Genomic DNA, 27,029 nt, shown 5'->3' with positions numbered 1-27,029 from the left:
GGTTTGAGATAGTCTTCACAAATATGGACCATCTAGGATAGATGCCATCTGCTATGTACTATCCCTTTTTGTAGTGGCACCCATTGACCTCGAAGTTCACCGGAGGAGCATGACCTTCAACAAGCTTGGAAAACACATTCGAGCACTGCAGTACGTTGATGTCACTGTGAGTTCTTGACATAGCAAAGGAGTGCCAAATCCATAGGTCATATGTAGTCACTGCCTCAAGTAGCACACTGCAAGCTCCTTTGGCAGCTTTGTACATCTCCTGCCCAATGCATGCGGTCGATGCTTCCAAGCATCTTAGGAAATCCTCCTGCTGCATTCTGTGCTAGGATCTGAGCAGTGTCTTCAGCATTGGGTGACCGCAAGTATTGTGGTCCATACACTGCCACCACTGCCCTGCAGAACTTGTACAAACACTCAATGGTGGTGGACTCGGCCATGCGTCCATAGTCATCTTGTATATCACCGGGAGCTTGATGTCACTTGAACTACGTTGGTATTTCCCCAAAGAGGAAGGGATGTTGCAACATAGCTACGTAGGTATTTCCCTCAGTTAAGAAACCAAGGTATCAATCCAGCAGGAGAACCAAGCAACACTATGTAAACGGTACATGAACATAAAGAACAAATACTTGCAACCCGACGCTTATGAGGGGTTGTCAATCCCTCTACGGGTAACGATGCTAAAAATTGTCAAGTTGACGGGATAAAAATTGTAATAGATTGGATAAATAGATATCGATAACACAGGAAATAAACTAAGTAATAAAAAGTGCAGAAAGGTATTTTTAGGTTTTTGGAATAATAGATCTGAAAATAAAAGTGAATAAAAATAGATCTCAAAGCAAATATGATAATGAATAGATCCGGGGGTCGTAGATTTCACTAGTGGTTTCTCTTGAGAAAATAGCATACGGTGGGTAAACAAATTACCGTTGGGCAATTGATAGAAGATCGAATAGTTATGACGATATCCAGGCAATGATCAATATATAGGCATCACGTCCAAGATTAGTAGACTGACTCCTGCCTTCATCTACTACTATTACTCCACACATCGACCGCTATCCAACATGCATCTAGCGTATTAAGTTCATGGAGAAATGGAGTAATGCAATAAGAACGATGACATGATGTAGACAAGATCTATTCATGTAGGAATATCCCCTGTCTTGTTATCCTTAATAGCAACGACACATGCGTGTCTTGCTTCCCCTTCTGTCACTGGGAAAGAACACCGCACGATCGAACCCATCACAAAGCACTTCTCCCCATGGCAAGAACAATCGATCTAGTTGGCCTAACTAAATCAAATATTCGAAGAAGAAATACGAGGCTTTAAATAATCATGCATATAAGAGATCAAAAGAAGACTTAAATAATATTCATGGATACAGATCTGATCATAAACTCAAAGTTCATCGGATCCCAACAAACACACCGCAAAAAAGAGTTACATCAATTAGATCTCTAAGAGACCATTGTATTGAGTATCAAAAGAGAGAGAGAGAGAGAGAGAGAGAGAGAGAGAAAGCCATCTAGCTACTGCCTACGTACCCATAGGTCTATGGTGAACTACTCACGCGTCGACGGAGAGGCACCAATGAGGATGATGGACCCTTCCGTGATGATGTCTAGATTGGATCTCGTGGTTCTCGAACTTACGACGGATGGACTTGTTTTTCGTCGACTCCCCTAGGGTTTCTGAAATATTGGGATATTTATATAGCAAAAAGGCGGTGTGGGAGGCCACGAGGGGGGCACAACCCCCTGGGTGCGCCCTGGTGGGTTGTGCCCACCACGGGCCTCCCTCCTGGTACTTCTTTGGCCCATCTTGTGTCTTGTGTTCCAAAAAAATTCTCCAAAACTTTTTGCTGTGTTTGCACTCTGTTTGGTACTGATATTCTGCGATGTAAAAAACAAGCAAAAAAATAGCAACTGGCACTGGGCACTATGTCAATAGGTTAGTCCCAAAAATGATATAAAGTTACTATAAAGTGATTGTAAAACATCCTAGAATGATAATATAACAGCATGGAACAAGCAAAAATTATAGATACGTTGGAGACGTATTAGAGCTCAGTCTGCAAGCATCCTCATAGTTGTCGTGCACTTCTGGAGTGAGGAGAATCCAACTGTGCCGGTGCAATCCTTCTTGCAAATGAAATAGCTGTTGAACTCCCGGATGGCATTCACAATCCTGAGGAAGAGCTTACGGCTCATCCGATAACGGCGCCGAAACACTTTCTCGCCATGCAATGGAGGGTCAACGAAGTAGTCAGCATAGAGCAAGCAATAGCCCTCCATTTGATGCCTCTACTTGCTCTTGCGGTGGCCAGACGCCAATCCACCTCGTCGCGGCTTTGCATCGTTCGCGAATAGGCCAGCCAGATCGGCGAGGATCATGTGGTGCTCTTTGCCGTCGGTGTCGTCCTCAGCTTCCTCCTCAATCAGAGCCGCGAGCGACTCCTCGTCATCAGAGTCCATCGCCGAGCAGGCAAATCACCGAATACCTAGCAGGTGTGGTGGGTGAGCAGCCGCCGGTATGCCCACCTGCGTGGTCGGAGTCCTGGAGAGCTCGTCCAGGAGGGGGTGGAGGCTGTCGCGGCGAAACCCTCTCTTTCCGGCTGGGGGGTGGCCTTTCTAGCGGCGGAGCAGTGGTTGTGGCGCCGGGATCGGCATGCGACGAAGGGGGGAAGTGGCGTCCGGCCGCTCACGGGTTGAATCTAGGCAGGGAAAAGGTGTTTCTCGCCTGATAGTGGTGGCCCACGCGCCACTTTTCCTTCCGCCGGAGTCCCCAAGTGCACCCAGTCCGCTGGGTTCGGCCTGGGATCGTCGGGCCAAAAATGGGGAATTCGGCGTCCTAGGGACGCGACTAGGCCGTCGGTAGAAAAGGCGCCCCGGGGGGCTGTGGGGGGGGGGGGGTGGAGATGCTCTAAGACTTTGTTTGAACTAAAGAGTGTTAGAGGGTACCCAGGTCCCCTTTGCTCCCACTATGCCTAACCATTTTGCTTGAGTTGTCGTGGCTGATTTAGCCTACCGTAGAAACTGGCTTGGCAGCTCGAAAATTTGTGACAGACCTGGGGTCAGTCGGAAAGTTGATTAAGAAAATATGTAGTTTTTTTATAGAGAAGATAATTTGTTACCATAATTTAAAATTGACTGGAAATGGTATTTCAATTGAGCATTGAAAAGAAATTACAGTGCCCTTCTAATTATCACTAGGTATGGCAATAACAAACAAAGAAATCCAGAATTCGGCCCGCTAGAAGCCTAGCTAACATGGGGAGGACGTGTAATCAAATATAACGTGGTCAGTTTTGGGGCACTTATTTGCATCTAGTGAATTGCTCAACTGGCTTTCCTCTGCGAGGTCATGTGTATGTTGTTCAAATGGTGCCGATAGTTAATTATGTCATGTGCTTCAGTGCACTTAAACTGATCGACCAGTAGTGTTTTGACTTAAAAGAAATCTCATTGTTTCTAATTTGTATTATAAGAAGGCGCAAAGTTGCTGTCTCAATGTTTGTCATTTCCGGCTTCTTGAAGCTAAATTTGAGGTGCAATGATGAACAAATGCTACACTATGCATATTCTGAAAGCAGAAGAATTTGATCCACCCGGGGATCTTGTTTGTAATACTAGCTCCTTTTCTTCTGGGAGAGCATGTTCTTGAACCATAACGCTGAGTCCTTGGGGTACCTCTTCAGAGTCTTGTAGTCCACATAGACGATACCGAAACGGGCAGTGTAGCCGAGTCTCCACTCGAAGTTGTCAAGCAGAGACCAAGCAAAGTACCCGATCACCCGGGCCCCATCGTCTATCGCCTTCTTGAGCTCGGTTATGTAGTCTCTGTAGTACCGGATTCTTAATGTGTCGTGCACACCGTCAGCGATGCTAATGTTGCCAGGTTGGTCCATCCCTGTGAGATGATCATTCATGTCCTTATGAGAACAACAAGTAGTAATTTGTTTTACCAGAAGAAGCAATTGCCATTTAAGATGTTGAAGTACCGTTTTCAGCAAGGATCATTGTAGGATTTCCATATCTTTCTTTAACATAGGTCACAGCCTTGTTGATTCCCCATGGTACAATGTAAAGCCAGTAGGAGTTTGCCTGCATGGACTCAACCAACTTATAGTTACAATGTTCCACAGAAAATCTGCACTAATCCATCTTTAAGGTATAGTAAAGAGTAATCCAGAACTGCACTTACATGAGCTCCAATAGGCACGCCATTTCATTTAACTGCAAAGACACGTACACATCACTGGGTCTGAGAATGTGAAGTATTTGCCATGGCAGAAGGAGTTGGCATGAAGGGGATAAAAGATCTTACAGACAAATTCAACATGCCAATCATCCTGGTAACTGACAGGCGTCAGGTTCCAAGTCCCATTGTCCTTCATGTAGAAAGAAGTGTATTGGTTGATACCAACATAGTCAATGGATCCTTTAACCATCGTGGACTCGTCGGCATTGAAGCGTGGCAACCTATCCTTGACAATCTCGAGCATCGTGAATGGGTAGCGACCATGGATGATGGGGTCAAGGAACCTGCAAGGACATTCATACAGTTTCAGTCTGCTTTCCTCCAAACAAAGTTGGTAGACATGTGTTACAATCTAAACTTGTGAAGTAAAATTTTATCCTCTGTGGTAAATTGGTTCAGGGTTTACCATCCAAGGTGGAAGTCCCTTGCCCTCTGCGCTGCAGCTTGATCAGCATTGCTGTTGCTCAAAGGTTCGTACCACACAAAATCCAAGAGAATTCCAATCCTCCCCTTTTGTTGATGCTATTAAATAGAATAGAATGATTGAATGGAACACAGTTAACATTCACTCTTAGGCACTGCCATTGAATATGTGATTCTTGAACTGAGAAATGACTTGAAGGTAATCTTCGGTCAGTCTTACCTGATACTTGTCACGGTATCGCCGCACAGCCGCAGCATGTGAGAGTATGAGATGGTGCGCCGCAAGGTACGGCTCTGTGGTAGAGTCACCTCCTGCAGAGCACTGAGAACACCTCCCCGGTGCATGGAGGCCAATGTCATACCCCAGCGCAGCGACGCACCTCGGCTCATTGAAGGTAAACCAATTCTTCACCCTGTCTCCAAACACCTTGAAACAGAAATCGGCATAGTCTGCAAACGCGCCCCTTTTGTAAAAATAGAAAAAGTTGGGCGTATCAACGACACATACTTAAATTCAACTTTGAAATGTGGAAATAATCATTAGCTATTTGAAATGCTTACACTATCCTTGGGCTTAGCCAGCCAAGGTACTGCTGATGGAGTGCCAGTGGGAGGTCATATTGATAGAGGTTTGCATATGGAGTGATACCTAATCCACCATTATAATAAGGGTTATTAATTAAACACAAAAGTCGGACCCTGGTGCTAATTAAGAGCTAACTAGGTGTAGCAATTCTAGTTACCTTGCTGAAGCATGTAATCTATGAGCCTGTTGTAGTAACCAACTCCTTCCCAGTTCACCTTCCCAGTCCCATCTAGAATTGAATTTCATACACAACTCCACTTCCATGAAAAACTCTTTTGAAAATTTAAACTGCTGCAGCTGGAGGAGAGATCATGGCACACATATACCTGGGAAAATCCTCGACCAAGAGATGGAAAACCGGTACGCGTCGAATCCCATGTTCTTCATTATGTCCACATCCTCCTACACCTCATAATCAATAAATACCTCTGTCAAGCGGCAATCAGGGACACACTAAAGAAGCACCACCAGAAACACAGCAATCAGCTGGATGATTAATCGTTGAGTGCACACACCTTGTACCTGTGGTACTCATCGACCGCCACATTGGCGGTGCCGTTGCCGGGGATCGTCCCTGTCCTCCCAACAACACAACCCGTTTAGATCCAATATGTAGACATGTAAAACTACATATGCATGTCGCTGTAGCACCACTACAACTTGTTCGGTGGAGCTAGGAGAAAAAACAAGATGAACCAAATCGATGGAAATGTTTTTACCTGGTATCTTGATGAAGGCGTCCCAGATACTTGGCCCTCGCCCTCCCTGCTCCGCCATCCCTTCCACCTGGTACGCCGACGTGGCCGTCCCGAACACGAACCCCTCTGGGAAGCCCTGCCGGCTCAGCCCGCCGGCGTCGTGGATCTCGGGGTTGAGCCAGTGGTATTGCGCAGAAGGCAGCAGCACATGAGCAGCTGGCGCTAGTATCAGCAGCACAAGAGCAGCTGCCGCTAGTATCAGCAGCAGCGCCGCCGCGTGCTTCATCGTGTGCGTGAGCGAGGAAGGGGGGGTGGGGACTGGGGAGTGAGGCCGGGGGTCAAGCCTTGGTCTGCGGGGCTAGATAATAGCAAATGTGTGTTTGTGTGCGACTCGTTAAACTAAGTAACTAGGGAACAAACAAGTTTGGACTTTGGAAGATAAAATATGTGCGCGCGCGTACCCAGGCCGGGGCAGCGGCATCGCATGTGCGATGGAACGGGATCTGTTGTTGCCGCTCTCTCTCACGCCGGATTGGAGGTAGACGAAGCACTTTTTCTGGCGACAAATGCCTGGGCAACTAACCCTTGCTATTTTTTAGCTCTCTTATGCTTTGTTATTGCTTGGGCCAAAATTTAGTATGCCGAGGTCTTTCCGAATCACACTGATTGGAGAGATATCCCGCGGAGCGTCACCTCAGTGGCGACAGGTCAGTAAGATATGCCCGAATCCTTGAATTAAGGAGGTTGATTGATGAGATGTTGTCGTCCCTTTCATGGGATCGAGGGAGTTGTTGGATGTGCTTAGTATTTGTTTTCCCATGATACGTGGGAAAATAAATAATCGCATATAGAGGGTCCATAGATGAGATTTTTCTCCCGTTCGAGGGGTGCAGGTGGTTTGCATTTGATGGGCATGTTTTCTTCTTTTTTCTGAAATCCAAATTTTGAACAGAAATATATTTTAGACTGAGCGTCTAGATCGCAAACAATTAATTTTGTTGTGTCCTTCGCGTCCATGGCTTTGAAACTAATGAATACTTGAAAAGATAATATCAGTGGCAGTCATAGAACTTGCATCTAATGTTCAGTTTAGTACTAAAATTTGCAAAATACGAAATTGCAGTAACATAACTTGTCTATGCGTGCATATACGGTCACTTCTTCCGTATCCAGCTGTATCTTATGCTCAGTGGCATGTTAGCATGAATGCGCCCCACATGTCAGTGGCCCGGAGTGGTGAAGCGTTGGGTGAGCCACGCATTGTCTTTTTTGTAGAAAGCGCCCTCGGCTTTTATTTAATTATACGCCTACCAGCACATGGTTCGTGAGAAACAAGAATTAAAAATAGCACCAGGGAATGGCGTTATTGCGAGGGATAGGGTAAGCGATAAGGGAGTGGGAGACTCGGAGTGCGGGAGGCGTCGTTTCCCATTAGAAAATAGTAGTGATCTATAAACAATCTTACATTTCTTTACATACAGAGGTAGTAGCATGTAATTATGAGCGCGAGTGAGGATACATTTTTACAATATTAACAACATTCACCGATAATTGCATTGATTTTGGTTGGAATCAATGTGATAACATGCATCAAAATCGAGCATACCCTACTAGTTAAATTTAGTATTGTAGATGTTGATACTTTCTCAACAGATTTTACCGAAATATGCAAAGCTTGAAGTTTGAAAAATATGTACGCTCGCTTACGTTGATGGAGTATAATAGTATACCAATAGTGAGAGATATTATCCATCGTGGATCTTATCGTCATTGTGGTCATCTAGGCTCACTTCTCTCACGAAACGAGCGGCAAGCTCATGCTCATCCACCCCACCGACGACCTCGATCTTGTGCTCTCTCGGCAGTATGGCGTTGAAGCCGGCGATGAGGTCCGGGCTATCCCGGAACAGGGCTCCCACCCTCGACGCCACCTCTGTGATGCCGATGGCGATCCTGCCATGAAGCCATGCATGAACCCACAGCTCATAATATTAGTTAACCACTTTTTAACCTCCATGGATCCAACCAACCATAAACTATACATATGTATGGATCACTAGGTACGTACCCGTCCCTCCCGTATTCGTCGAATATGATGCGGAGAAACTCGCGGTAGGTGGCCGGGTTCGTGTTCATCACCGCCTTCACGAAGGTCGTCGGCTTCTCTAAACCCGCGGCCTGTTCGTCTGATAGACGGATCCGGTGGCGCTTGGGCAAGAAGGCGTTGAAGCCGGCGATGAGGTAGGGGGTGTCCCGGAACAGCGCCGCCACCGTCGACGCCACCTCGGCGACGCCGATCCTGCACGCCGTTAAATGTTGGTCGGTCGATCCATGCGTGGAGCAAATTTATGCGTTTATCGACATGGATAGGACGTACCTGCCCCTCTTGTAATCAACCATGACGCGGAGGAACTCGCTGTACGTCGCCGGGTGCCGGTTCTTCACCATCTTCATGTACCTCAAGGCGTCCTCCAATTCCAGAAACTCCCCGTGACTGTCCGCCGGCGCCATTGAAGCAGCTAACTAGCTTCTTACTCTTCTTCTCCTCTTGATTCTGCCCAGCTTGACTTGGACTACTGATCTATGTTTTTGATTCGATCAAACCTAATGACCATCATATATAGAAATATATAAACGTATCCATGGCAATCCCGTTATTACCTTGTCCTTGTCACGGACAAAACATCCGGCAGCTACTTGACTCAGAGACGTACACGGACGTACCTGAAATATAGCACTAGGACTTTGAGCGCCAGAAAATTAGGCACGCACGTACACTGCAGGGGACCTCCAGGGGTCACCTTTGGTGTCTTGGCAGCATGTTAAGTCGTGCGTCCAGTCGCCGCCATATTTCGCGTGCTGGGCGCTTCCTTTGAATTTTGTTTTATCTATACGCATTCCTGGGATTAGATGGGTCTTTTTCTAGTTTTTTCGGCTTTCCGTAGCTTTTGGCGAAAAAAAACATCTGTATGAAAAAAAAATTATGCTTCCATGATAAGTATAGATTTGCTTTTTGTCGGGGCATGGATTTGCTTCCACGAGCAGCACAACTGTGCTTCTCGAAAAGGAAAAAAAATATCGGAGGGGCGTTTTGGCTCCCTGCAGCATGTGCTCCCGGATGAACAGTAAATTCCAAAAATATCAAAAAGTTATTAAATTTTGGTCGATGTTCGTGTTAGTGTCGCAAGCCTGCTTGACAAATTTCATGCGAAACAGAGTAGCAATGTTTTGTCGGTAAAAAAAAATCAAAATTAAGGTGACATTTGGTCTTCAATTTGTTTTTGTTTCAAATGCCAAAATGCTTAACCTTTTTGCCTTAAAATGTGCAGGTAGCATTTGGATGTGACTAAGATCACAAACAATTTCTGCCTTGATTTTTTTGACATTTGAATAAATACTTTTGGGCCTGAGAGCATGTGCTCCTCGGGGCCAAATTGAATTTCTGAAGAAAAAAATATGCTTCCACAAGAAACAAAGATCCGCTTCCCATGAAGGCACAGATTAATGCCCACGAGAAGCACAACTAATCTTCCTTAAAAAAAATAAAAAACATGTGCTTTCATGAGACTAACATATTTGTTTCCTATTGAGGTACAGATTTGCTTCCGCAAGAAGCACAACTGTGCTTCTTGAAAAAAAAATGTGCTTTCATAATAAGCACAGAGTTGCTTTTGGTGGAAGTACGGATTAACTTCCGCGAGAACCATAGCTGTGCTTCTCAGAAACGAAAAGAAAGATAAGCTTCCACAACAAGCATAGATTTGCTTCCAATGAAGTAACATATTTGCATCCACGAGAACCACAGCTTGCTTTAGGAAAAAAATTCAGTGCTTCCATAGGAAGCACATATTTGCTTCCTCGAGAAGCACAATTGTGTTTCTCAGAAAGAAAACCACAACCGTGCTTCCAGCTCTGGTTGGTCTTCCATTTTCTCGACATTCATATTTTTCATTTGTCAGTTTTTACGTTTTTTGTTTTTATATAATTTTGTTTTATCTATTTTGTTTTATCTTATTTTTTGTTTTTTGGTTTATTACGTGGAAAAAGTTCGTCGAAACATATCAACATGTGATCTGTTTCTAAGATCTCGACGCGAGAAATCCAACGGTGAAAATTGTTCTAAATGTGGACGGCATGATTCAAAAGATAAAATATTTTGAATAAATGAAATTATAAAAAAAGAAACTCTCATGTTGCTAACAAATGGCGCACACCACTTGCCAGCTCCCGAGATGGTGGGAGTGACATTTACATGAGGTAATTTTTAACTAGTGATTCCACCTACCACGCCTCACTTGTAGTGAGTAGGTATTGGCCCGACCTACTAACCACTTGCCATCATCATTGCCTATGTTTTTTTATTCACATTATTATTGTTTGCCTACATATTTTACCTTTTTATACTAAAAGCACTTTACATAAAATTCAAAAATGTTAATCTCGCCTTTGGAAAATGTTAAACGTGCATAGAAAAATGTAAGAAATAAGTAAAAGAGTACAAAAATGTTAACCATGTGCACGGAAATATAATCATGTGCACACAATTTTTTGGGACATCTATAAAATGTCATGTGTTTCGAGAAAAATGTACGACTTCTCAAAAAATGTACGTGACATTTAAAAAACTGTAATTCAAAAAATGTGTTGTGCATTTAAAAAATGTTTGTATAATGCAAAAACAAATTGCATCGTTCATAAAAATGTTTATAACGTGTATTTGACATATGTTTGACATGTATTCAATAAAACAATGTTCACAATATATTTTCGTAAAACATGTTAGTCATGTATTTGAAAATATGAAACATTTATAAATAATTGTTTCATATTTATACGAAAATTGTACGACGTGTATGAAAATTATAGATATCAAAACATGTAAAAATAATTGTTTTAAATAGTGAGCTACACCAAATAGTGCGGTCCTCCAAATAAACTAGAGAGGGGCTACAGCGGCAATATAGCCGGATATTTCCGAACTTTCTCCAAACAATTGTACATGAGTTCTATAGCCTATCATTCAACGCCACCCTGCACAAACAATTATTCTGGGCTATAGTTGGGCTATAGCCGGCTATTTGAAACTCTCATTTAAAAATATAGTCCTAATGGATACAAAAATATATAATGCGTAGAAATCTGTTGAAAGAAGAAATTAAAGAAAACTGAGGACAAAAGGAAGTCAACAAAGAAAAGGATAAAGGAAGAACATCAAAGAAAACCAAAGAAAAAAAGGAAAAAGAGAAAGATAAAACAATAGTAAAAACCAAGAAAAAACATGCAACACTGTGATAAGCACCAAAAGAATAAAGAACATGAATAAAAATCCTCGCGTTGCTCGCCCGTAGGCGATTCCTAATAGGAATAGGTACGGTGAGCCATAGCCCTGACAAGCCACATGCTAGTATCGCATGAAGGTTTTTCCCTTCATGTAGTTTACTTTGCTGCCCCGTGTTGCCTTTTTTGGCTGCTCGCACATGTGTGTTCGTTCGCTCGGGTTTCATCGCTCACGGTAGAATTGGTTTTTCTTTCCTCTCTCTATCTAATGGGCACCAGTCCGGTTTTCGCCTGTTTTTTGTTTCTTTCTTTTTCTGTGGTTTTCTTTACTATGTTTATCGGGTTTTTTATTATTTTTTCTTCTTTTCTCTTTTCTTCTTCAGTTTTCTTAGGTTTTAATGTTGTTTCCTATCTTTTTTGCGGCTTTCTTTGGTTTTCAATTGTTTTATGTTTCTCTACTAGTTATCTTTGTTTTTTTTCCTTTTTCTTCTTTCTTCTTTCTTTGGTTTTGATCAGTTTTCTTTGTTTTAAATGTCTTTCTACCCTTTTTCTTTGTTCTTCCTTTGGTATTCACCTGATTTCTTCGTTTCTTTATGTTTCTCTTCTTTTTTTTCATTTTTTTTCCTTCGGCAGGTCTCTTGCCTAGTCTTACTTCACTACTCGTTTCTTTTTTCATTATCCATGCTCGGATTCAAACATCTAACTCTCTAATAATTATTAGAGAGTTTCCTCAGCTGAATATCTATCATGTAGTAGATTGGTAGTAGTGTTCCTTACATTATTCACCCTGCTACCAGAAAAGGCAAATTCTCCATTTGTAATTTCATGATGACACATTGAAGTAGCGCTATTTTTCACGTTATTATGCTGTTAACAAATTCCTAATTTGCCTGCAATCGGACCAAACGGTTCCCTACCGTGTAATATCGTGTGCACATGTATCTTGATGCCCGCACACATGTCAGTCAGATAGACAGCAAGCATCTTGCGGCCCAGCAGTCCGCGCGCAGGGGCTACAGATGGTCGTACGGCTTTGCATGCATGGTCCATGCAGGCACGAAGAGAGATTCCTTGCGCTGTACTACATGTGAAGAAAAGTCTTTCCTTTCCGAGTCAGTGAGAAGGGCCGAAAATATGGACATGCAGATAAAAGTTGCAAACAAAATTGAAAAAAGCCAGCCAGCTTCCAATTTCGTTGAAATTGAAAAATAGTTCATCCAGATCGACATGGAAGTCCTGGTAGCATCGACGTCAAACATGGCCAAAGCGCTTGATAGCTACACAACCAACCACAAGCAGATTACTGCAGAGACAAACCATCAAACCAGCAACGAATGACAAGAATTACAATGACCATGGAAACAAAAGCTGCACAAGTTGATCACCAAGTTTTTTTTGTATCTTTCTTTTTGCGAATATATATCCGATAAATCAATGAGACAAAATTTGTTGTGAGTAACCTTGGAGCTGATGTGAAAAAGATATTGATGTACGTATTTCTTATTATGTTTTGAGTACTTCGTATTTCTAATGTACTTTTATACCACCTCTATATATCAAAATATAAGACGTTTTTCACACTATCAGAGGCAGTAATAGATTTGAGTCCTTTTTCGCAAAAGAAAAGAAAAACTTCGGAGACAGGGGAAGACCATATGGGTGAATACATTTGGTGGACACACACACACCTACCTGACTAATAGCTAGTTCAACAAGGACGAAAAGAAGATTGAAAAGGAAGATAAAAAAAACATACAGAGGAAGATAAAAAAACATACAGGAGGATAAGAAGATTGAAAGGAAGATAATAAAAACGTACACACGAGGTAGCTAATTAAAGCTTGAGGTTGAGATCAAGCTGCTGCAACTGCTTCTCGCCGTCGTCGTCAAGGCGCGCGTCTGGCCATCTCGCCGGCGCCTTTGCCACCGCCGCGGCCGGCCAGTAGCCGTGGTCGGGTTGGAGGTAGAGGTGAGGGTTCCAGCTGCCGGCCCGCTCCTTCTTGTGCACATTCTGGTGGCCCCCCAACGCCTGAGACTTGAGGAACTTCTTGTCGCAGAAGAGGCACGAGAACAGCCGCCTCGACCTCGCTTCGCCGTCATGGCCACCATGGCCGTCGTGGCCGGCAGGGGCGTTTCCTTCAGCCCAGAAGGAGGTGGATGGGGGTGCCGGTGGTGGACTCATGGGGGCCAGCGTGAGGGACAGGTCTAGGGAAGCGGCTGCGCCACGGGGAGCCTGATCCATCGGAGAAGAGAGGGCCGGCAGGAGGAAGATATTTGCCGGCCAGCAGCTCTGCTTCTCCTGTACTAGTGGCTTTCACTCTCTAGCGTAGCTAGTTGCTGGAGTTTATAGATGGAAGCGTGCCACTTGCTAAATCTGGGAGCCGCACTATTGCGAGGGGCACCAACGTGCACCCCACCGGCTGTAGCCAACCACAGAGGAACACCAGCCCATGAGAGGGACGTCAAGGCAGATCATGGCTACAGAGGTGGTGATCCTGCTTTGTTGATCCTTATACAATTGGTGAAAGGTCAAAACCGCACCTGAACTATGTTTCCACTACAACAATGATTATGGCCCGATCAAGGGATTACTGATTTACCAAAAAAGGGGGTTGTGAGGTTCGTCGACTCATGGCGGCATGCAGAAACTTCAAATCCATGCATGTCTAGAGGATAGATTGACAAAGAGATTGGGAGTAGCAACAAATCATAACGTTGGCTCGATGTTTCCGGGCCACGATGGCGAGGGTGGTGGTCCTCTCTAAGAATTAACGTTGTTGTGACGGGTCTTCCAGATGCCCTAAACGATGCCAGTCATCATGGTGGAGCGAAACTTCAAAGGGGTGGGGCATAGTTTTAAATAGCCGGCTACAGCCTTTTTAGCATGGTGTCGCTAAATGTCCGCCTTCACAAATAGCCCGCTATAGCCTGCTATAGCCCGCTATAGCTGATTTGGAGACCCGGCGCTATTTTCCATAGCCCGCTATTTAAAACATTGGGTGGGGCAGGAGGGGGCGACGGTGAGTTCCGGTAACTTTGTGCATGAAAAAGACCAGAATTGCAATTGCCTGGGAGCTCAAGGCGATGGAGGCTATGCACCTTTTCATTTAGTTTTTGGAAGTGTGTCGATCAATGACCCTAAAACTTCTGCAACAACAAAGTAGAATCTCAACCTACATATATATATAAATAGGTGGTCACAATAACATGTTTGCAAACATATCACCTCAACATACAACCATACACAGGAAAATACACATCTCAATAAGCAACTGTGCATGGGAAAAGTGTTCTTTAATCCCACTATTTCAATAATTATTTTACCGATATGCAATAACCAGTACAATAAAACCGTGTATATTTCAGTTTCACTTTCATGCAACCAAATCTCCCTAAAAGATATTGCTGCCAATTCTTGCAGGAACGCATGGGCCGGGTATTCTCTAGTTTCATTCATACACAATTCATGGAGCATCGATATAGATACAATCATTTTAGCTATCTAAGAGCATACTCAATGATGGTATGCTATATACATTTCCCCCTTTTGTTTCCCTACTCCAAAGCTCAATCACATATGGCTCGTATTCCGCTGCACCCGCTTTCACCCTCATACTCAGGGTGGCGTCATCCGATCTTATTATATAGACAAGTAACTTGGGCAGATGTTTGATTCAAGCATTTTCCTAAAGGTAATTTTATTGACTCAAATGCCGCATCGAGATGAGACTGAAAACATTAAGTACATACTCGGCGTGTGCATACCAAGGCGCAAATTGCTAGGCTTTGGTATATATCGCTTGTCTAAAATGGATTTTTTAATATATATATATATATATATATATATATATATATATATATATATATATATATATATATATATATATATCAGGACCTACTCGCATTTGATTTCATATTTCAGGAAAGTTAAAGGTAAAAAAATGTAGCTATGACACGTGGATTACGTGGGTAGTACTGTGGCAGGCTGGAGCCATTACTCTCACGACAATGTGCCAGGTGTTTTGATTAATTCAATGGTTCAATGACCGTGACTATGTCTCCAACGCGCAGGTCCTTAGGGGCACGTGCATGGAGACTCTGGCTCCGGTAAGGAAACGGCGACAACAACACGTCGACAGTTTGTTGTGGTGACAGTAGCAGTCACTCGGTGGTCCAAGAACCTCGATATATTTTATATTATATTTGGGGTGCTTTGTAGTTTTGGTGAATTTTATAATAAACCCAAGCCTTCTTCGCGATGTACCATCAAAATCTCGACACGTGTGCCTAGGTTGCTTATACTTTTCAAATTGTAGTCCGGACAAAAGTCAGACCACTGGAATAAGATCTTCATCAACATCATTAGCATATATAAGTCTTCTCTTTTTGTCGTCTCCGTTCAATCTAGCCAAGGTGCCAAGACATGCATGTACCATATGTCGGCACATAACAAGAAAACCTACACATGGCCAAAAGGAGATGCCTCCACAAACGTACTCATCAGATGTGTCGCCGTCAGTTAGTACGTTCTGACAAGGTCTGAATTATGACTCGGCCTGTCCCTGCATGCACGCGAAGACAAACACTTCACTTCAGCTGGCATACTTTGCTCAAGCCTCAGTCTATAGTATACATCGTCCTTTCTAAGAAAAATATTATGCATCAACTGTGGCCACAGTGCTCGATCTTTGGCCTCCTGGACCACTGGACGTCGTACGGCTTTGCATGCATGGCCCATGCAGGCACCAAGAGATTCCTTTCGTTCTCTGTACAGGTAAAGAAAAGTCTTTCATTTCAAGTCAGGGAGAAAAGTCTTAAGAGCATCTTTGACAGGTGCACAAAAATTCCGCGCCCAAAAATAATTTTAGCGCGTCACTGTAACACTTTTAGTGCGCCGGACCCCAACATTACTTTAGCAGATGCCCAAAAACACTCGTCCAAAAGAACCCGCAGGGTAAATTGTGAAGCGTGCGCAATTCCGCGCCTCAAATTTGCAGCACGTGGTAGCGTTTTTCAACGCGCGCCCAACCCTTTTTTACACGTGTACTGTTTTACAGCTTCTGCTGGAGCTGTCCGGCGCCAAAAAAAAACCTGAATTTTAGTGTGCGGCCTAGTTTTTGGGCGCCTGTTGGAGATGCTCTAAGAGCTCATGCATTTCATTTGACTGTTACACCCGTTAACTTTCTTCTTGCTAATTTTTTTTGCTGCAGCTGAGACAACCTGAAGAATTGATGCTCCTCGGTGCATATATATAAACTAAAGTTAGGGGGGAAATGCATAATGTATGGTGGGGAAAAGGCCCGAAAATATGGACATGCAGATAAAGGTTCCAAACAAAATTGATAAAAGACAGCCAGCTTCCAATTTCTCGTTTTTTTTTTTGCACATCAGCTTCCAATTTCATTGAAATTGTTAAATAGTTCATCCACATCAACATGGAAGTCCAACATTGAAATTGACAATCCGGTCCTCAAACATCACTAAACTGCCTGATAGCTACAAGACCAACCACGCGCAGCTTACTCGACGCACAAACCAGCAACAAATGACAAGAACACAACACAAAGTCCAGTTTCACAATGACCATGGAAACAAAAGCTGCGCAACTTGACCATGGATTTTTATTCTATCTTTCTTTTTGCGAATATATATCCGATAAATCGATGAGACAGATTTTGTTGTGAGTAACCTCGGAGTTGATGTAACGTATTAATCGTCACTCATTTAGTACACCTTTGTACTAAGGCCCTGTTTGGTTCATAAGTCCTAGGAATTTTCTTAGTCCCAACTTATAAGTCACACGTCTCTAAAAAGTCCCTACATGTTTGGTTCCTGGGACTTAACATGGACTAGAAGACTATATTACAACTATAAGTCCCTATAAGTCCCTCCTTGAGAGTCTTATTTCATAAGTCCCAAATGCCCACTTTAAGTCCCTATAAGTCCCTCCTGTTTGGTTTAGATGGGACTTATAGGGACTTTTTTAAGTCCCTGGAAACAAACACCCTCTAAATCGGCAACAATTCATACTAAATTAATGACAGTTAATACGGATCAAAGGGGGTATAATACATTTGAGTCCTTTTCCAGTGAAAACCCACGGAGACAAGGGAAGACCATAGTAATACTACAAACCAAAGTATATGTATAGTACAGGACGAACATGCGTGCACACACTAGCTAGTTCAAGGAGGATAAGAAGATGGAATGGAAGATAGTAAAAAACGTACGCACGAGTTAGCTAATTAAAGCTTGAGGTTGAGATCAAGCTGCTGCAACTGCTTCTCGCCGTGGTCGTCAAGGCGCGCGTCTGGCCATCTCGCCGGCGCCTTTGCTGCCGCGGCGGCCGGCCAGTCGCCGTGGTCGGGTTGGAGGTAGAGGTGAGGGTTCCAGCTGCCGGCCCGCTCCTTCTTGTGCACATTCTGGTGGCCCCCCAACGCCTGAGACTTGAGGAACTTCTTGTCGCAGAAGAGGCACGAGAACAGCCGCCTCGATCTCGCTTCGCCGTCATGGCCGCCATGGCCGCCGTGGTTGGCAGCGGCGTCTCCTTCAGCCCAAAAGGAGGAGGACGGGGGTGCTGCCGGTGGTGGCGGTGTCACGGGGGCCAGGGTCAGGGACAGGTCTAGGGAGGCAGCTGCGCCATGGAGAGCTTGATCCATCGGAGAAGAGAGGGCCGGCCGGGGGAAGATATTTGCTCTGCTTCTCCTGTACTGGCTTTCACTCTCTAGCTAGCTGAGCTGCGTGGGTGTGGAATGAATGAGTTTATAGATGGAAGCGTGCCACTTGCTAAATCTGGGAGCCGAATTATTGCGAGGAGCACCAACGTCTACCGCTGGTGGGCCCCACTGGCTATAATTTAAGGGTTCAATGACCAGGACTATGTCTCCAAAGCGCAGGTCCTTAGGGGTACGTGCACGGAGACTTCCCGCTAAGGGAGGGGCGATAACACCACGTCGACAGCTTGTTGTGACGACGATAGCAGTCACTCGGTGGTCCAATGACCCCGATGTATTTTATATTATGTTTGGGCTGCTTTGTAGTTCTGGCGAATTTTACAATAAACCAGGCCTTCTTGGCAAAACAAAAGACTGCGATGTACCGTAGCATGCTTTGGTTGCTTATACTTTTCAAATTGTAGTCCGGACAAAGCGCACCACTGGATTAGGATCTTCATTAACATCATAGCATATGAATAAGGGTCTGTCTATGTTGCATCTAGATGTGAGATAATATTTCACATCTAAGCTGTCATCATCCTCTAATCAAACAACCAGCCTGGTTGCACCCGATCACCCTCACACACATAGACGCTTATTTGTATTGTTTGTTTGTGTCTGGCCAGTCAACCCCACCCAGCCGACCTACCTCTTCCCCCTGGACCTTGTTTGTTGGGCTTTATTTGTCTATTTGTTTGTTTGACAAAAAAGAAGAGCTACATGTGCGCAGAGTCCTGGGCCTTGTTGGCAGAAAAAAAAAACAGTTGCAAAAGAAGCTTAGGTGGCTGACGAAAAGTTGCAAAAACCCAAGTACAAAATTTGGCCTCTCCTTATAGATCCTTTCTGGCAAGATCGTGTACAACCTTGTAGATAATTTCTGATGGTAGATCTTTATTTTTTGCTCTTGATTATCCTTTCTTTTTCCATCAAACATATGATGGTCCTGGTCTCTGGAAAACACACACAACAGTTCAACAGTTTTTTGTCGTCAAAAAAATCAGAGCAAAGTCTTTCTAAGCAGAACAAAAACACCTCCTTGTTCCAGTTTGCATGCAACTACTTTCAGACGGCATTTGTTCCCATTTATTCAACAAAAAACATTGCCTTCCCCAGAAAAACTATAACTACATTTCTATATACAACCTGATCAAGAAAATATATTTGGCCTCACTAGGGAAAAGAAAGAGGAAAAGATGCATCATTACCTTGTTAGGGAACAAAATAAAAAGTGCTGACTCCGAATTTAGAATTTTTCATCTAAGAAAGAAGAACTTAGAATTTGACTGCATCTCAGTGTATTATGCATGTTCACAAAAAAGTGTTGGCACCAGATAAGAAAGAAAACATCATATGACAAATGTTAGCATGTTGCCCCTAAGAAAAAGAACTTAGGGGTGTGCTCCTCCAATCCATAAAATCTTTAGGCGAAGAAAAGCATAATGTTAAATTTTGTAAAAACTGATGACCGCGGGAAATGAAGATAGCTATGCAGGGGACTACGTTGGCACTCAGGTATGATTTGGCAAAAAAGAAAAATAAATAAATATTGATCCATAAATACACATGGGACCATGAAAAAATTATGACAGGAAAAACATGAGATGAACTTACTGCTTTGTTTTGATTGTAGACTGTGCATCCCAGTACCCAGCAGTGGTGTTTGACCTGAGGCTTTTTCAAATGCAAAACAATTTCTGCAGATAGTTCCACCTTACTCATTTGCCTCTCAGGGTCATGAGTTTGCAACACCATCAAATTCTCTTACTAACTAACAAATAAATTCCACTTGGTGGTCAACATGTTATCCCTTTTGTCCAGTAGAAACAAAGATTTAAGTCGGTTATTCTTTTGGACAAATAAAATGAGTAAAGTGCTTGGGAAGAAAAATTATAAATTGTATCCTCTCTATATCAAGTAGATATGAACCCTATCTATCTCAACATTTTGGCCCCCAAGTCGAGGGTCGAGTTGCTAGTGACGTGAAACAAAAAACTACGAGCCGAGTTGCGAGTCGATGATGGACTTGCAACTGGCGTTACCACAACCACAAAAAAGAAAAAAACAATCGCGAGTCGAAGGTCAACTTGCAAGTGGCACGAAACAAAAAAGTATAGGGCCGATTTGCGAGTCGATGGTGCACTTGCAACTGGGGCGATTACAACTACACAATAACCCCAATAACGCATCGAGGGTCGACTTGCAACTAGGGTGACTTCGACTACTAAAAACCAGTTACGAGTTGGGGGTCGACTTGCAAGTAGCATGAAACAAAGAACTATGGGTCCGAGTTGCGAGTCGATTGTGGACTTGCGACTGGCGATTACAACTACATGAAAACCCAAGTTGCAAGACAAGATTTGACTTGCAAGTGGCGTGAAACAAAAACTACGATCCGAGTTGCGAGTCGTTGGTGGACTTGCAACTGACGTGACTACAACTACACAAAAAACTGATTTTGCAAGTCAAAGGGCGACCTACAAGTGGCATGTAACTACGGGTTCGGGTCGATGGTGGACATGCAACTGGGGCGATTATAAACTACATTAAACCCTAGTTGTAAGTCGAGGGTCGACTTGCAAGTGACGTGAAACAAAAACTACAAGCCCAGTTGTGAGTCGATGGTGGACTTGCAACGGGGCGTGACTACAACTACAAAAAATACCCCAATTGCAAGTCGAGGGTCAACTTGCAAGTGGCATGAAATAAAAAAGTACAAGCCGAGTTGCGAGTCGATGGTGCACTTGCAACTAGGGTGACTATGACTACAAAAAAACTAGTTGAGAGTCGAGGGTCGACTTGCAAGTGACATGAAACAAAGAACTACGGGTCTGAGTTGCGAGTAGATGGTAGACTTGCAACTAGGGCGATTACAACTATATAAAAACCCCAGTTGCAAGTCGAGGGTTGACTTGCAAGTGGCGTGACTACAACTATCCAAAAAACCTAGTTTGCAAGTCAAATGGCAACTTGCAAGTGGGCATGAAACAAGAATTACGGGTCCAAGTTGCGAGTCGATGGTGGACTTGCAGCTGGGACAATTACAACTACATAGAAACCCCAGTTGCAAGTCGTGGATTAACTTGCAAGTGACCTAAAACAAAAAAGTACGAGCAGCGTTGCAAGTCGATGGTCGACTTGCAACTGGCGTAACTACAACTACACAAAAAACCAGTTGCGAGTTGAGGGTCAACTTGCAAATGGCAAGAAACAAAAAGTACAGGCTGAGTTGCGAGTTGATAGTGGACTTGCAACTGCGGGGACTACAACTACACAAATAAACCCTGGTTGCGAGTCGAAGGTCAACTTGCAAGTGACATGAAACAAAAAGTACAGCACGAGTTGCGAGTCGATGGTGGACTTGCAACTGGGGCGATTAGAACTACATGGAAACCCCAGTTGCAAGTCCAGGGTCGACTTGCAAGTGATATAAAACAAAATAGTACGAGCCGAGTTGCGAGTGAATGGTGGACTTGCAACTGGCGTGACTACAACTACACAAAAAACCCAAGTTGCGAGTCAATGGGCATCTTGCAAGTGGCATGAAACGAGAACTACGGGTCCGAGTTGCGAGTCGATGGTGGACTTGCAACTGGGGCGATTACAACTACATTAAACCCCAGTTGTAAGTCGAGGGTCGACTTGCAAGTGACGTGAGCCGAGTTGCGAGTCGATGGTGGACATGTAATTGGCGTGACTACAACTACACAAAATATCTGAATTGCGAGTCGAGGGTCAACTTGCAAGTGGAATGAAACAGAAAAAGTACAGGCCGAGTTGAGACTCGATGGTGCACTTGGAACTAAGGCGATTACAACTACACAAAACCTCAATTGCGCATCGAGGGTCGACGTGCAAGTGGCATGAAACAATAAAGTACAAGCCTAGTTGCGAGTTGATGACCGACTTGCAACTGACTACGGCTACAAAAAAAACTAGTTGCGAGTCGAGGATCGACTTGCATGTGGCATGAGACAAAGAACCACGGGTTCGAGTTGCGAGTTGATGATGCACTCGCAACTGCGGCGATTACAACTACATGAAAACCCAGTTGCAAGTCGAGGGTCGACTTGCAAGTGACGTGGAAAAAACTACGAGCCGAGTTGCAAGTTGTTGGTGGACTTGCAAGTGGCGTGACTACAACTACACAAAAAATCCTAATTGCGAGTCGAGGTTCGTCTTGCAAGTGGCATGAAAAAAGAAATACAAGTCCGAGTTGCGAGTCGATGATGGACTTGCAACTAGGGCGGCTATGATTACACAAAAAAACCAGTTGCGAGTCAAAGGTCGACTTGCAAGTGGCATGAGAAAAAACTACAAAGCTTAGTTGCAAGTTGATGGTCTACTTGCAACTGGGGCGACTATGACTACACAAAAAATCTTGCGAGTCAAGGGTCAACTTGCAAAAATAACTACAAAAAAGATCCTAGTGTGTGTCAATGATAGATTTGCAACTAGAGTAAAAACAACTAGAAAGAAAACCCACAATTCCATGTCAATGATGGACCTGCAAACTGGGAGCGTCGTTATGTAGGAAGCCTATAGTTGTGTGTTGATGGTGGACTTGCAACTAAGACAACGCCTTGTAGCGGAAAAAAACCCAATTGTGTGTCAATGATAGATTCACAACGACAGCATATCAACTGGCTGTGCATGGGATATTCTGTTAACAACAACAAAAAAGAAAAAGAAAAATTGAAAAAAAATCAAAACAATTAGCAAATATAAAAAAAGATGAAAATAAACATTTGCGACAAAAGAAACAAAAGGAAAATTACCACTGTTGGTGAGGGCGGCTTTGGAGCCCTCACGAATGACAATTCAAAAAAATATCTGCTTGTTGTCATTCTCGCAATGCGAATGACAGTCTGGGCACACCATCCTGCATGGATAAAAAGATTCTTTTCAGAAACCGAGCCATTTGTACTGGAAAAATAACAAATACTGTAAAAACCTACAAAAAAACAAATGAATGTTCATAAAAGCCAAAATAATTAGTAGCCCAATGAAAAGCTCAGTTTGGCAGCAGACTAATTTACCTTCTGCCTAGAATCAAAACTAAGGCGGAGACATTCTGAACCTATTGCTGAAGTTGGAAGTCTTTAAAAAAAGGATGGATGCACATGGTAAGAAAAAGAAGAGGAAGAAAAAGGTGCCGCTCAAAAGCATAAGCATGGGCTCAGGCCTACCAGCACAAGTTCAACACACAACTCAGTCACCTAAAAGGAAACACGATGAAAAGATCCATTCAATGCCTCCAGCCACCTTAAAAACTACCGGCCTCATTTAAAGGCAAAAACCTGTTTCTCGCATGACAGGCGAATTTCCTGGAGGAAAACAAACATGTATACAGTATAGTATATCCAAGTTTACCCGACGATTCAGCTAGCTAACACGGACAACTTATTCGGGTGAACTAAAAGACAAACTACGCAGCCACCACACTGAATCTTGACTACCTGAAATCCACCCGACTCCCCGCATTTGGGTGAACTGAAAAAAGAAAACACCTATATTGATGAAATACACAGACAAAAAAGTATAAGGTGATGCATTCGTGAGGTGCTTCTTTATTTATGTTCATCTCTTTTCTTTCAAACAAAAAAATATCTAGACTGAAAAATTGGTTTTAGCCTGCCACATTGATCCAAATACTCACTAAGACAAAATAAAAACACATGTATAAGTTGTTATACTGGACAAAAACTTAACAGAAGTACTGACATGGAAAATGGAAGAACATGGATCTAGACTGAAAGACAAAAATCAACTATGATTGATACAAGATTATGCTGAAATTATAGCAGGAGATACTGAATCTCTGCACACTACATAAGATTATACTGAATTTCTATCACAAGATACTGAATCTCTGCACACTACACAAGATTATACTGAATTTCTAGCACGAGATACTGAATCTCCGCACACTACACAAAGATATACTAAACTTCTAGCAGGAGATACAAAAGACTGCCTATTGTTTTCAATCTAAATCGCCCAAAACAACCTGCTGAATCTTTATCTACTTGAAATCCACATCCACATTTGGATAATTTGAGGAACAAACCGTGGATAGATCAAATACACAAACAAAAAAGGGGACGTGCTAAACTGTAACGAACCCTACCCACATTTGGCTAGAATTGAGGGGCAAACCTAGATCGATGAACACACAAACAAATAACAGAGGATGGTGCTAAATCTGTGAGCAAGGAACAGTAACCGGACAGAGCAAAAAAACAAGGAAAACGAGGGCAACTCACTCCAATTGCGTCTCTCTCCCATCTCACTCTCCAGAAATCACCGCCTCCTGGAGCTCCTGTTGAGGAGGAATGGGGAACGGGGAGAAACTAGTGCGATGGGAAAAAAGGATGGTCGCCCCCTCCTCTTCAAAACTGCTCTGAGATGGACAAACACGGCCCGTTAGCTCAACAAACACCACAAACCCGCCCCCGGTCCGCTGCTAGCATCGACTACGGGCCGCACAACAGACCACAAAACACGAGCGAACCCGACAGAATGTACTAGCGGAGACAAAAAAACGATTTGCGCGAATCTAAAGACGGAATAAATCCAATGGCTCTGGACTTAAATGTGAGATAGTTATTTCACATCTAGATGTGAAAATAGCAAATCTGTAGAAATTTATCTTCACGTCTACACTAAGGCATGCATAGTCTGCTATGAGAAAAAGTACAATTCAAATTCAATCTCAACTCTTCAGTTTTAATGCAGCCCATGATTCAATCAAAAAATGCATACATATATGTACATAGCATCAACCCCAACATTCAAAAATACAAAACCAGGGGTGGGTCATATCTCTCTTCCTCAAATACATGACAAGTAGAAAATTGCTTGCTCGGAAAACCATTCGGTGACTAACACACTAATTTAATACCACCGGTGCACACTACTTTAACCTATACACATAAAATAAACACAGATGACATTTTACTAAATCTAAAATGGGAAGAAATAAAAAAACACATAAATCATGGGAAAACGCCACATACTTGGCTGCTCCTCTCCTCCCCCTCCCCTTCTCGCTCCCAAGCAATCGCCGCCACCTGACATAAAGAAACAAACAAATGTCACAAAAACAAATGACTGAAAAAAGAAAGAATGAATGAAAACATTGACTGATATAAATCAAAACTAGCTCTGTCAAAACATACATACTAAAACTAATACAGATATCAACTATATACTGCTAAAACATAAAACAAATGTACAAATCTGCCACTGAGTCTAGCAAAAAAACACTAATCCAAAAAAATCAACCTGAACAAAAAACACATGGTCTATGCTGATTCATCTCTGAGTTGCTTCTCTATTTATATTCAGTTGTTTGCATATAAAAAAAGTTGATTCACAACTCTTAGAAAAGTTGAGTTCAGCCTGCAACAAGTAGACCACATGCTCACAAAAAAGACAAACACAAAAAATCTAGCAGATCATATAAAATCTGAATCACAACACTGAATCTTTCTGAACATTTATCTTTCTGAATCTGTATCTACTGTGAATTTAGCAGAGCATATAAAATCTGAATCACAACACTGAATCTTTCTGAACATTAATGTTTCTGAATCTGTATCTACTGGGAATTTAGCAGAGCATGTAAAATCGGCCCCATTAAACAAACTACACACCACATGGCACTGAAAAAATCTTTCTGAATCCTCCGTGAGTCTATCAGAGAGATTGAACAAAAATCTGCTCCATCCATCAAACCCTAACACTGAAATAAACACCCCCACCTACCAAAAAAAGAGGCTATAATCTATACAAAAATGAGCAGTGACACACTCAATTCTTTATCAATCCTTATCTACACCCGAAATCCTCACCTCACCAGCAGCTCCACCCACCACTAGATAGATCGAAAAACACAGACAAAAAAAAAGGAGCCTCGTGCTTCTAACAATCAGGGGGATTGCGAGCGGGCAAAAAACCTTTCCTAAAATCGATGGACACACAAACAAAAATAAACAAACTCATGGAGGCATTGGAAGCACGAACCCTAGATCGATTAACACACAAAAACAACCCATAAACTAGATACTAGATCTGTGAGCAAACCACATACACGAAGAAAGAAGAGAAGAAAGGGGAGAACAACAGATGCAACTCACTCCAATGCGTCTCTCTCTTCTTGTAGCTCTCCAGAAGTCGCCGTCGCCTCCAGGAGCAACTGACGAAGAGGAGAATGGGGAACGAGGCGAAATGAATGCCTCGTGAAGGAGAAGGATGTGAAGAGGACACAACTGAATCGCCACCCTCTTAATTCACGAACCTGCTCCCACAGAGACAAAAAACGGCCCGCCAGCACAACAAACAACGGCCCGCTACGCAAAATCCACGGGAAAGAACGGGCCGCGAGACAGGCAACGGCACCAGTGACGTGAGCGCGCACGAAGCGGGACGAACAAAGTTGTACGCGCGAATCTCAAAGACAGGACAAAATCCAATGGCTATGCATTTAGATGTGAGATAGCTATTTCACATCTAGATGTGAAATAGCAAACCTGTATGAATATTATAAGTCCTCTTTTTGTCCTCTTCGTTCAGTCTGCCAAGTGCCAAGACATGCATGTACCATATGTCGGCACATAACAAGAAAACCTACACATGGCCAAAAGGAGATGCCTCCACAAACGTAGTGATCAGTTGTGTCGTCGTCGGTTCGTACGTCCTGACAAGGTCTGAATTATGACCCGGTCTGTCCCGGCATGCATGCCAAGACACACACTTCACTTCAGCTGGCATACTTTGCTCAGGTCTCAATCTACAGTATACATCGTCCTTTCTAAGAGAAGCACTATGCATCAACTGTGCACACAGTGCTCGATCTTGGCCTCCTGGACCGCTGGACGTACGGCGGCACTGCTGGCTCATCTACTTATTTTATCAGCGCTGGCAACGGATATATGCATGATACTCCCTCTATTTTATTTAGTTTACGTATTAGCTTTAGTCAAAGTCAAGCTTCGTAAACTTTGACAAAATTTATAAACAAAAATATTAATATATACAATAACAAATCA

At 43.2% G+C, this 27,029-nt stretch overlaps 3 protein-coding genes, 1 long non-coding RNA gene and 1 pseudogene across 4 annotated transcripts; all 5 read right to left on the bottom strand.

The window, feature by feature from the left end:
• Window positions 1–3,517: 3,517 nt before the first annotated feature.
• Window positions 3,518–6,272, bottom strand: LOC123064227 (beta-glucosidase 26-like; annotated as a pseudogene).
• Window positions 6,273–7,731: 1,459 nt separating this feature from the next.
• On the bottom strand, window positions 7,732–8,563 carry LOC123064181 (paired amphipathic helix protein Sin3-like 4). Its single transcript, XM_044487718.1, has 3 exons — window positions 8,364–8,563; window positions 8,055–8,285; window positions 7,732–7,939 (listed from the first exon to the last, which is right to left on the bottom strand). The coding sequence occupies exons 1-3, from the start codon at window positions 8,495–8,497 to the stop codon at window positions 7,732–7,734; spliced, it is 573 nt and encodes a 190-aa protein (XP_044343653.1). The 5' UTR covers window positions 8,498–8,563.
• A 4,534-nt stretch (window positions 8,564–13,097) lies between these two features.
• Window positions 13,098–13,505, bottom strand: LOC123064180 (probable transcriptional regulator RABBIT EARS). Its single transcript, XM_044487717.1, has one exon. It carries the CDS (start codon window positions 13,503–13,505, stop codon window positions 13,098–13,100), a length of 408 nt encoding a protein of 135 aa, XP_044343652.1.
• Window positions 13,506–15,658: 2,153 nt separating this feature from the next.
• On the bottom strand, window positions 15,659–18,069 carry LOC123064226 (probable transcriptional regulator RABBIT EARS). Its single transcript, XM_044487751.1, has 2 exons — window positions 17,494–18,069; window positions 15,659–16,027 (listed from the first exon to the last, which is right to left on the bottom strand). The coding sequence occupies exon 1, from the start codon at window positions 17,920–17,922 to the stop codon at window positions 17,509–17,511; it is 414 nt and encodes a 137-aa protein (XP_044343686.1). The 5' UTR covers window positions 17,923–18,069; the 3' UTR covers window positions 15,659–16,027; window positions 17,494–17,508.
• A 245-nt stretch (window positions 18,070–18,314) lies between these two features.
• LOC123064225 (uncharacterized) lies at window positions 18,315–26,248 on the bottom strand. Its single transcript, XR_006430649.1, has 4 exons — window positions 26,118–26,248; window positions 24,996–25,049; window positions 22,755–22,858; window positions 18,315–22,639 (listed from the first exon to the last, which is right to left on the bottom strand). It is a non-coding gene; the product is annotated as an uncharacterized lncRNA (long non-coding RNA).
• Window positions 26,249–27,029: the final 781 nt, after the last annotated feature.

Source organism: Triticum aestivum, chromosome 3B (genome assembly GCF_018294505.1).
Source record: "Triticum aestivum cultivar Chinese Spring chromosome 3B, IWGSC CS RefSeq v2.1, whole genome shotgun sequence".
Lineage (NCBI taxonomy): Eukaryota > Viridiplantae > Streptophyta > Magnoliopsida > Poales > Poaceae > Triticum > Triticum aestivum.
Note: the sequence above shows the minus strand (reverse complement) of the source record. Positions and strands in the feature narration are given on the sequence as shown.

Excerpts from the sequence above, each read along its gene's own strand:
- LOC123064180 (XM_044487717.1), bottom strand. The coding sequence starts at position 13,505 with ATGGATCAGGCTCCCCGTGGCGCAGCCGCTTCCCTAGACCTGTCCCTC.
- LOC123064226 (XM_044487751.1), bottom strand. The coding sequence starts at position 17,922 with ATGGATCAAGCTCTCCATGGCGCAGCTGCCTCCCTAGACCTGTCCCTG.
- LOC123064181 (XM_044487718.1), bottom strand. The coding sequence starts at position 8,497 with ATGGCGCCGGCGGACAGTCACGGGGAGTTTCTGGAATTGGAGGACGCC. Across the intron at positions 8,286-8,363 it reads GTTGATTACAAGAGGGGCAG|GATCGGCGTCGCCGAGGTGG; the intron begins GTACGTCCTATC and ends AACGGCGTGCAG. Across the intron at positions 7,940-8,054 it reads GACGAATACGGGAGGGACGG|GATCGCCATCGGCATCACAG; the intron begins GTACGTACCTAG and ends GCTTCATGGCAG.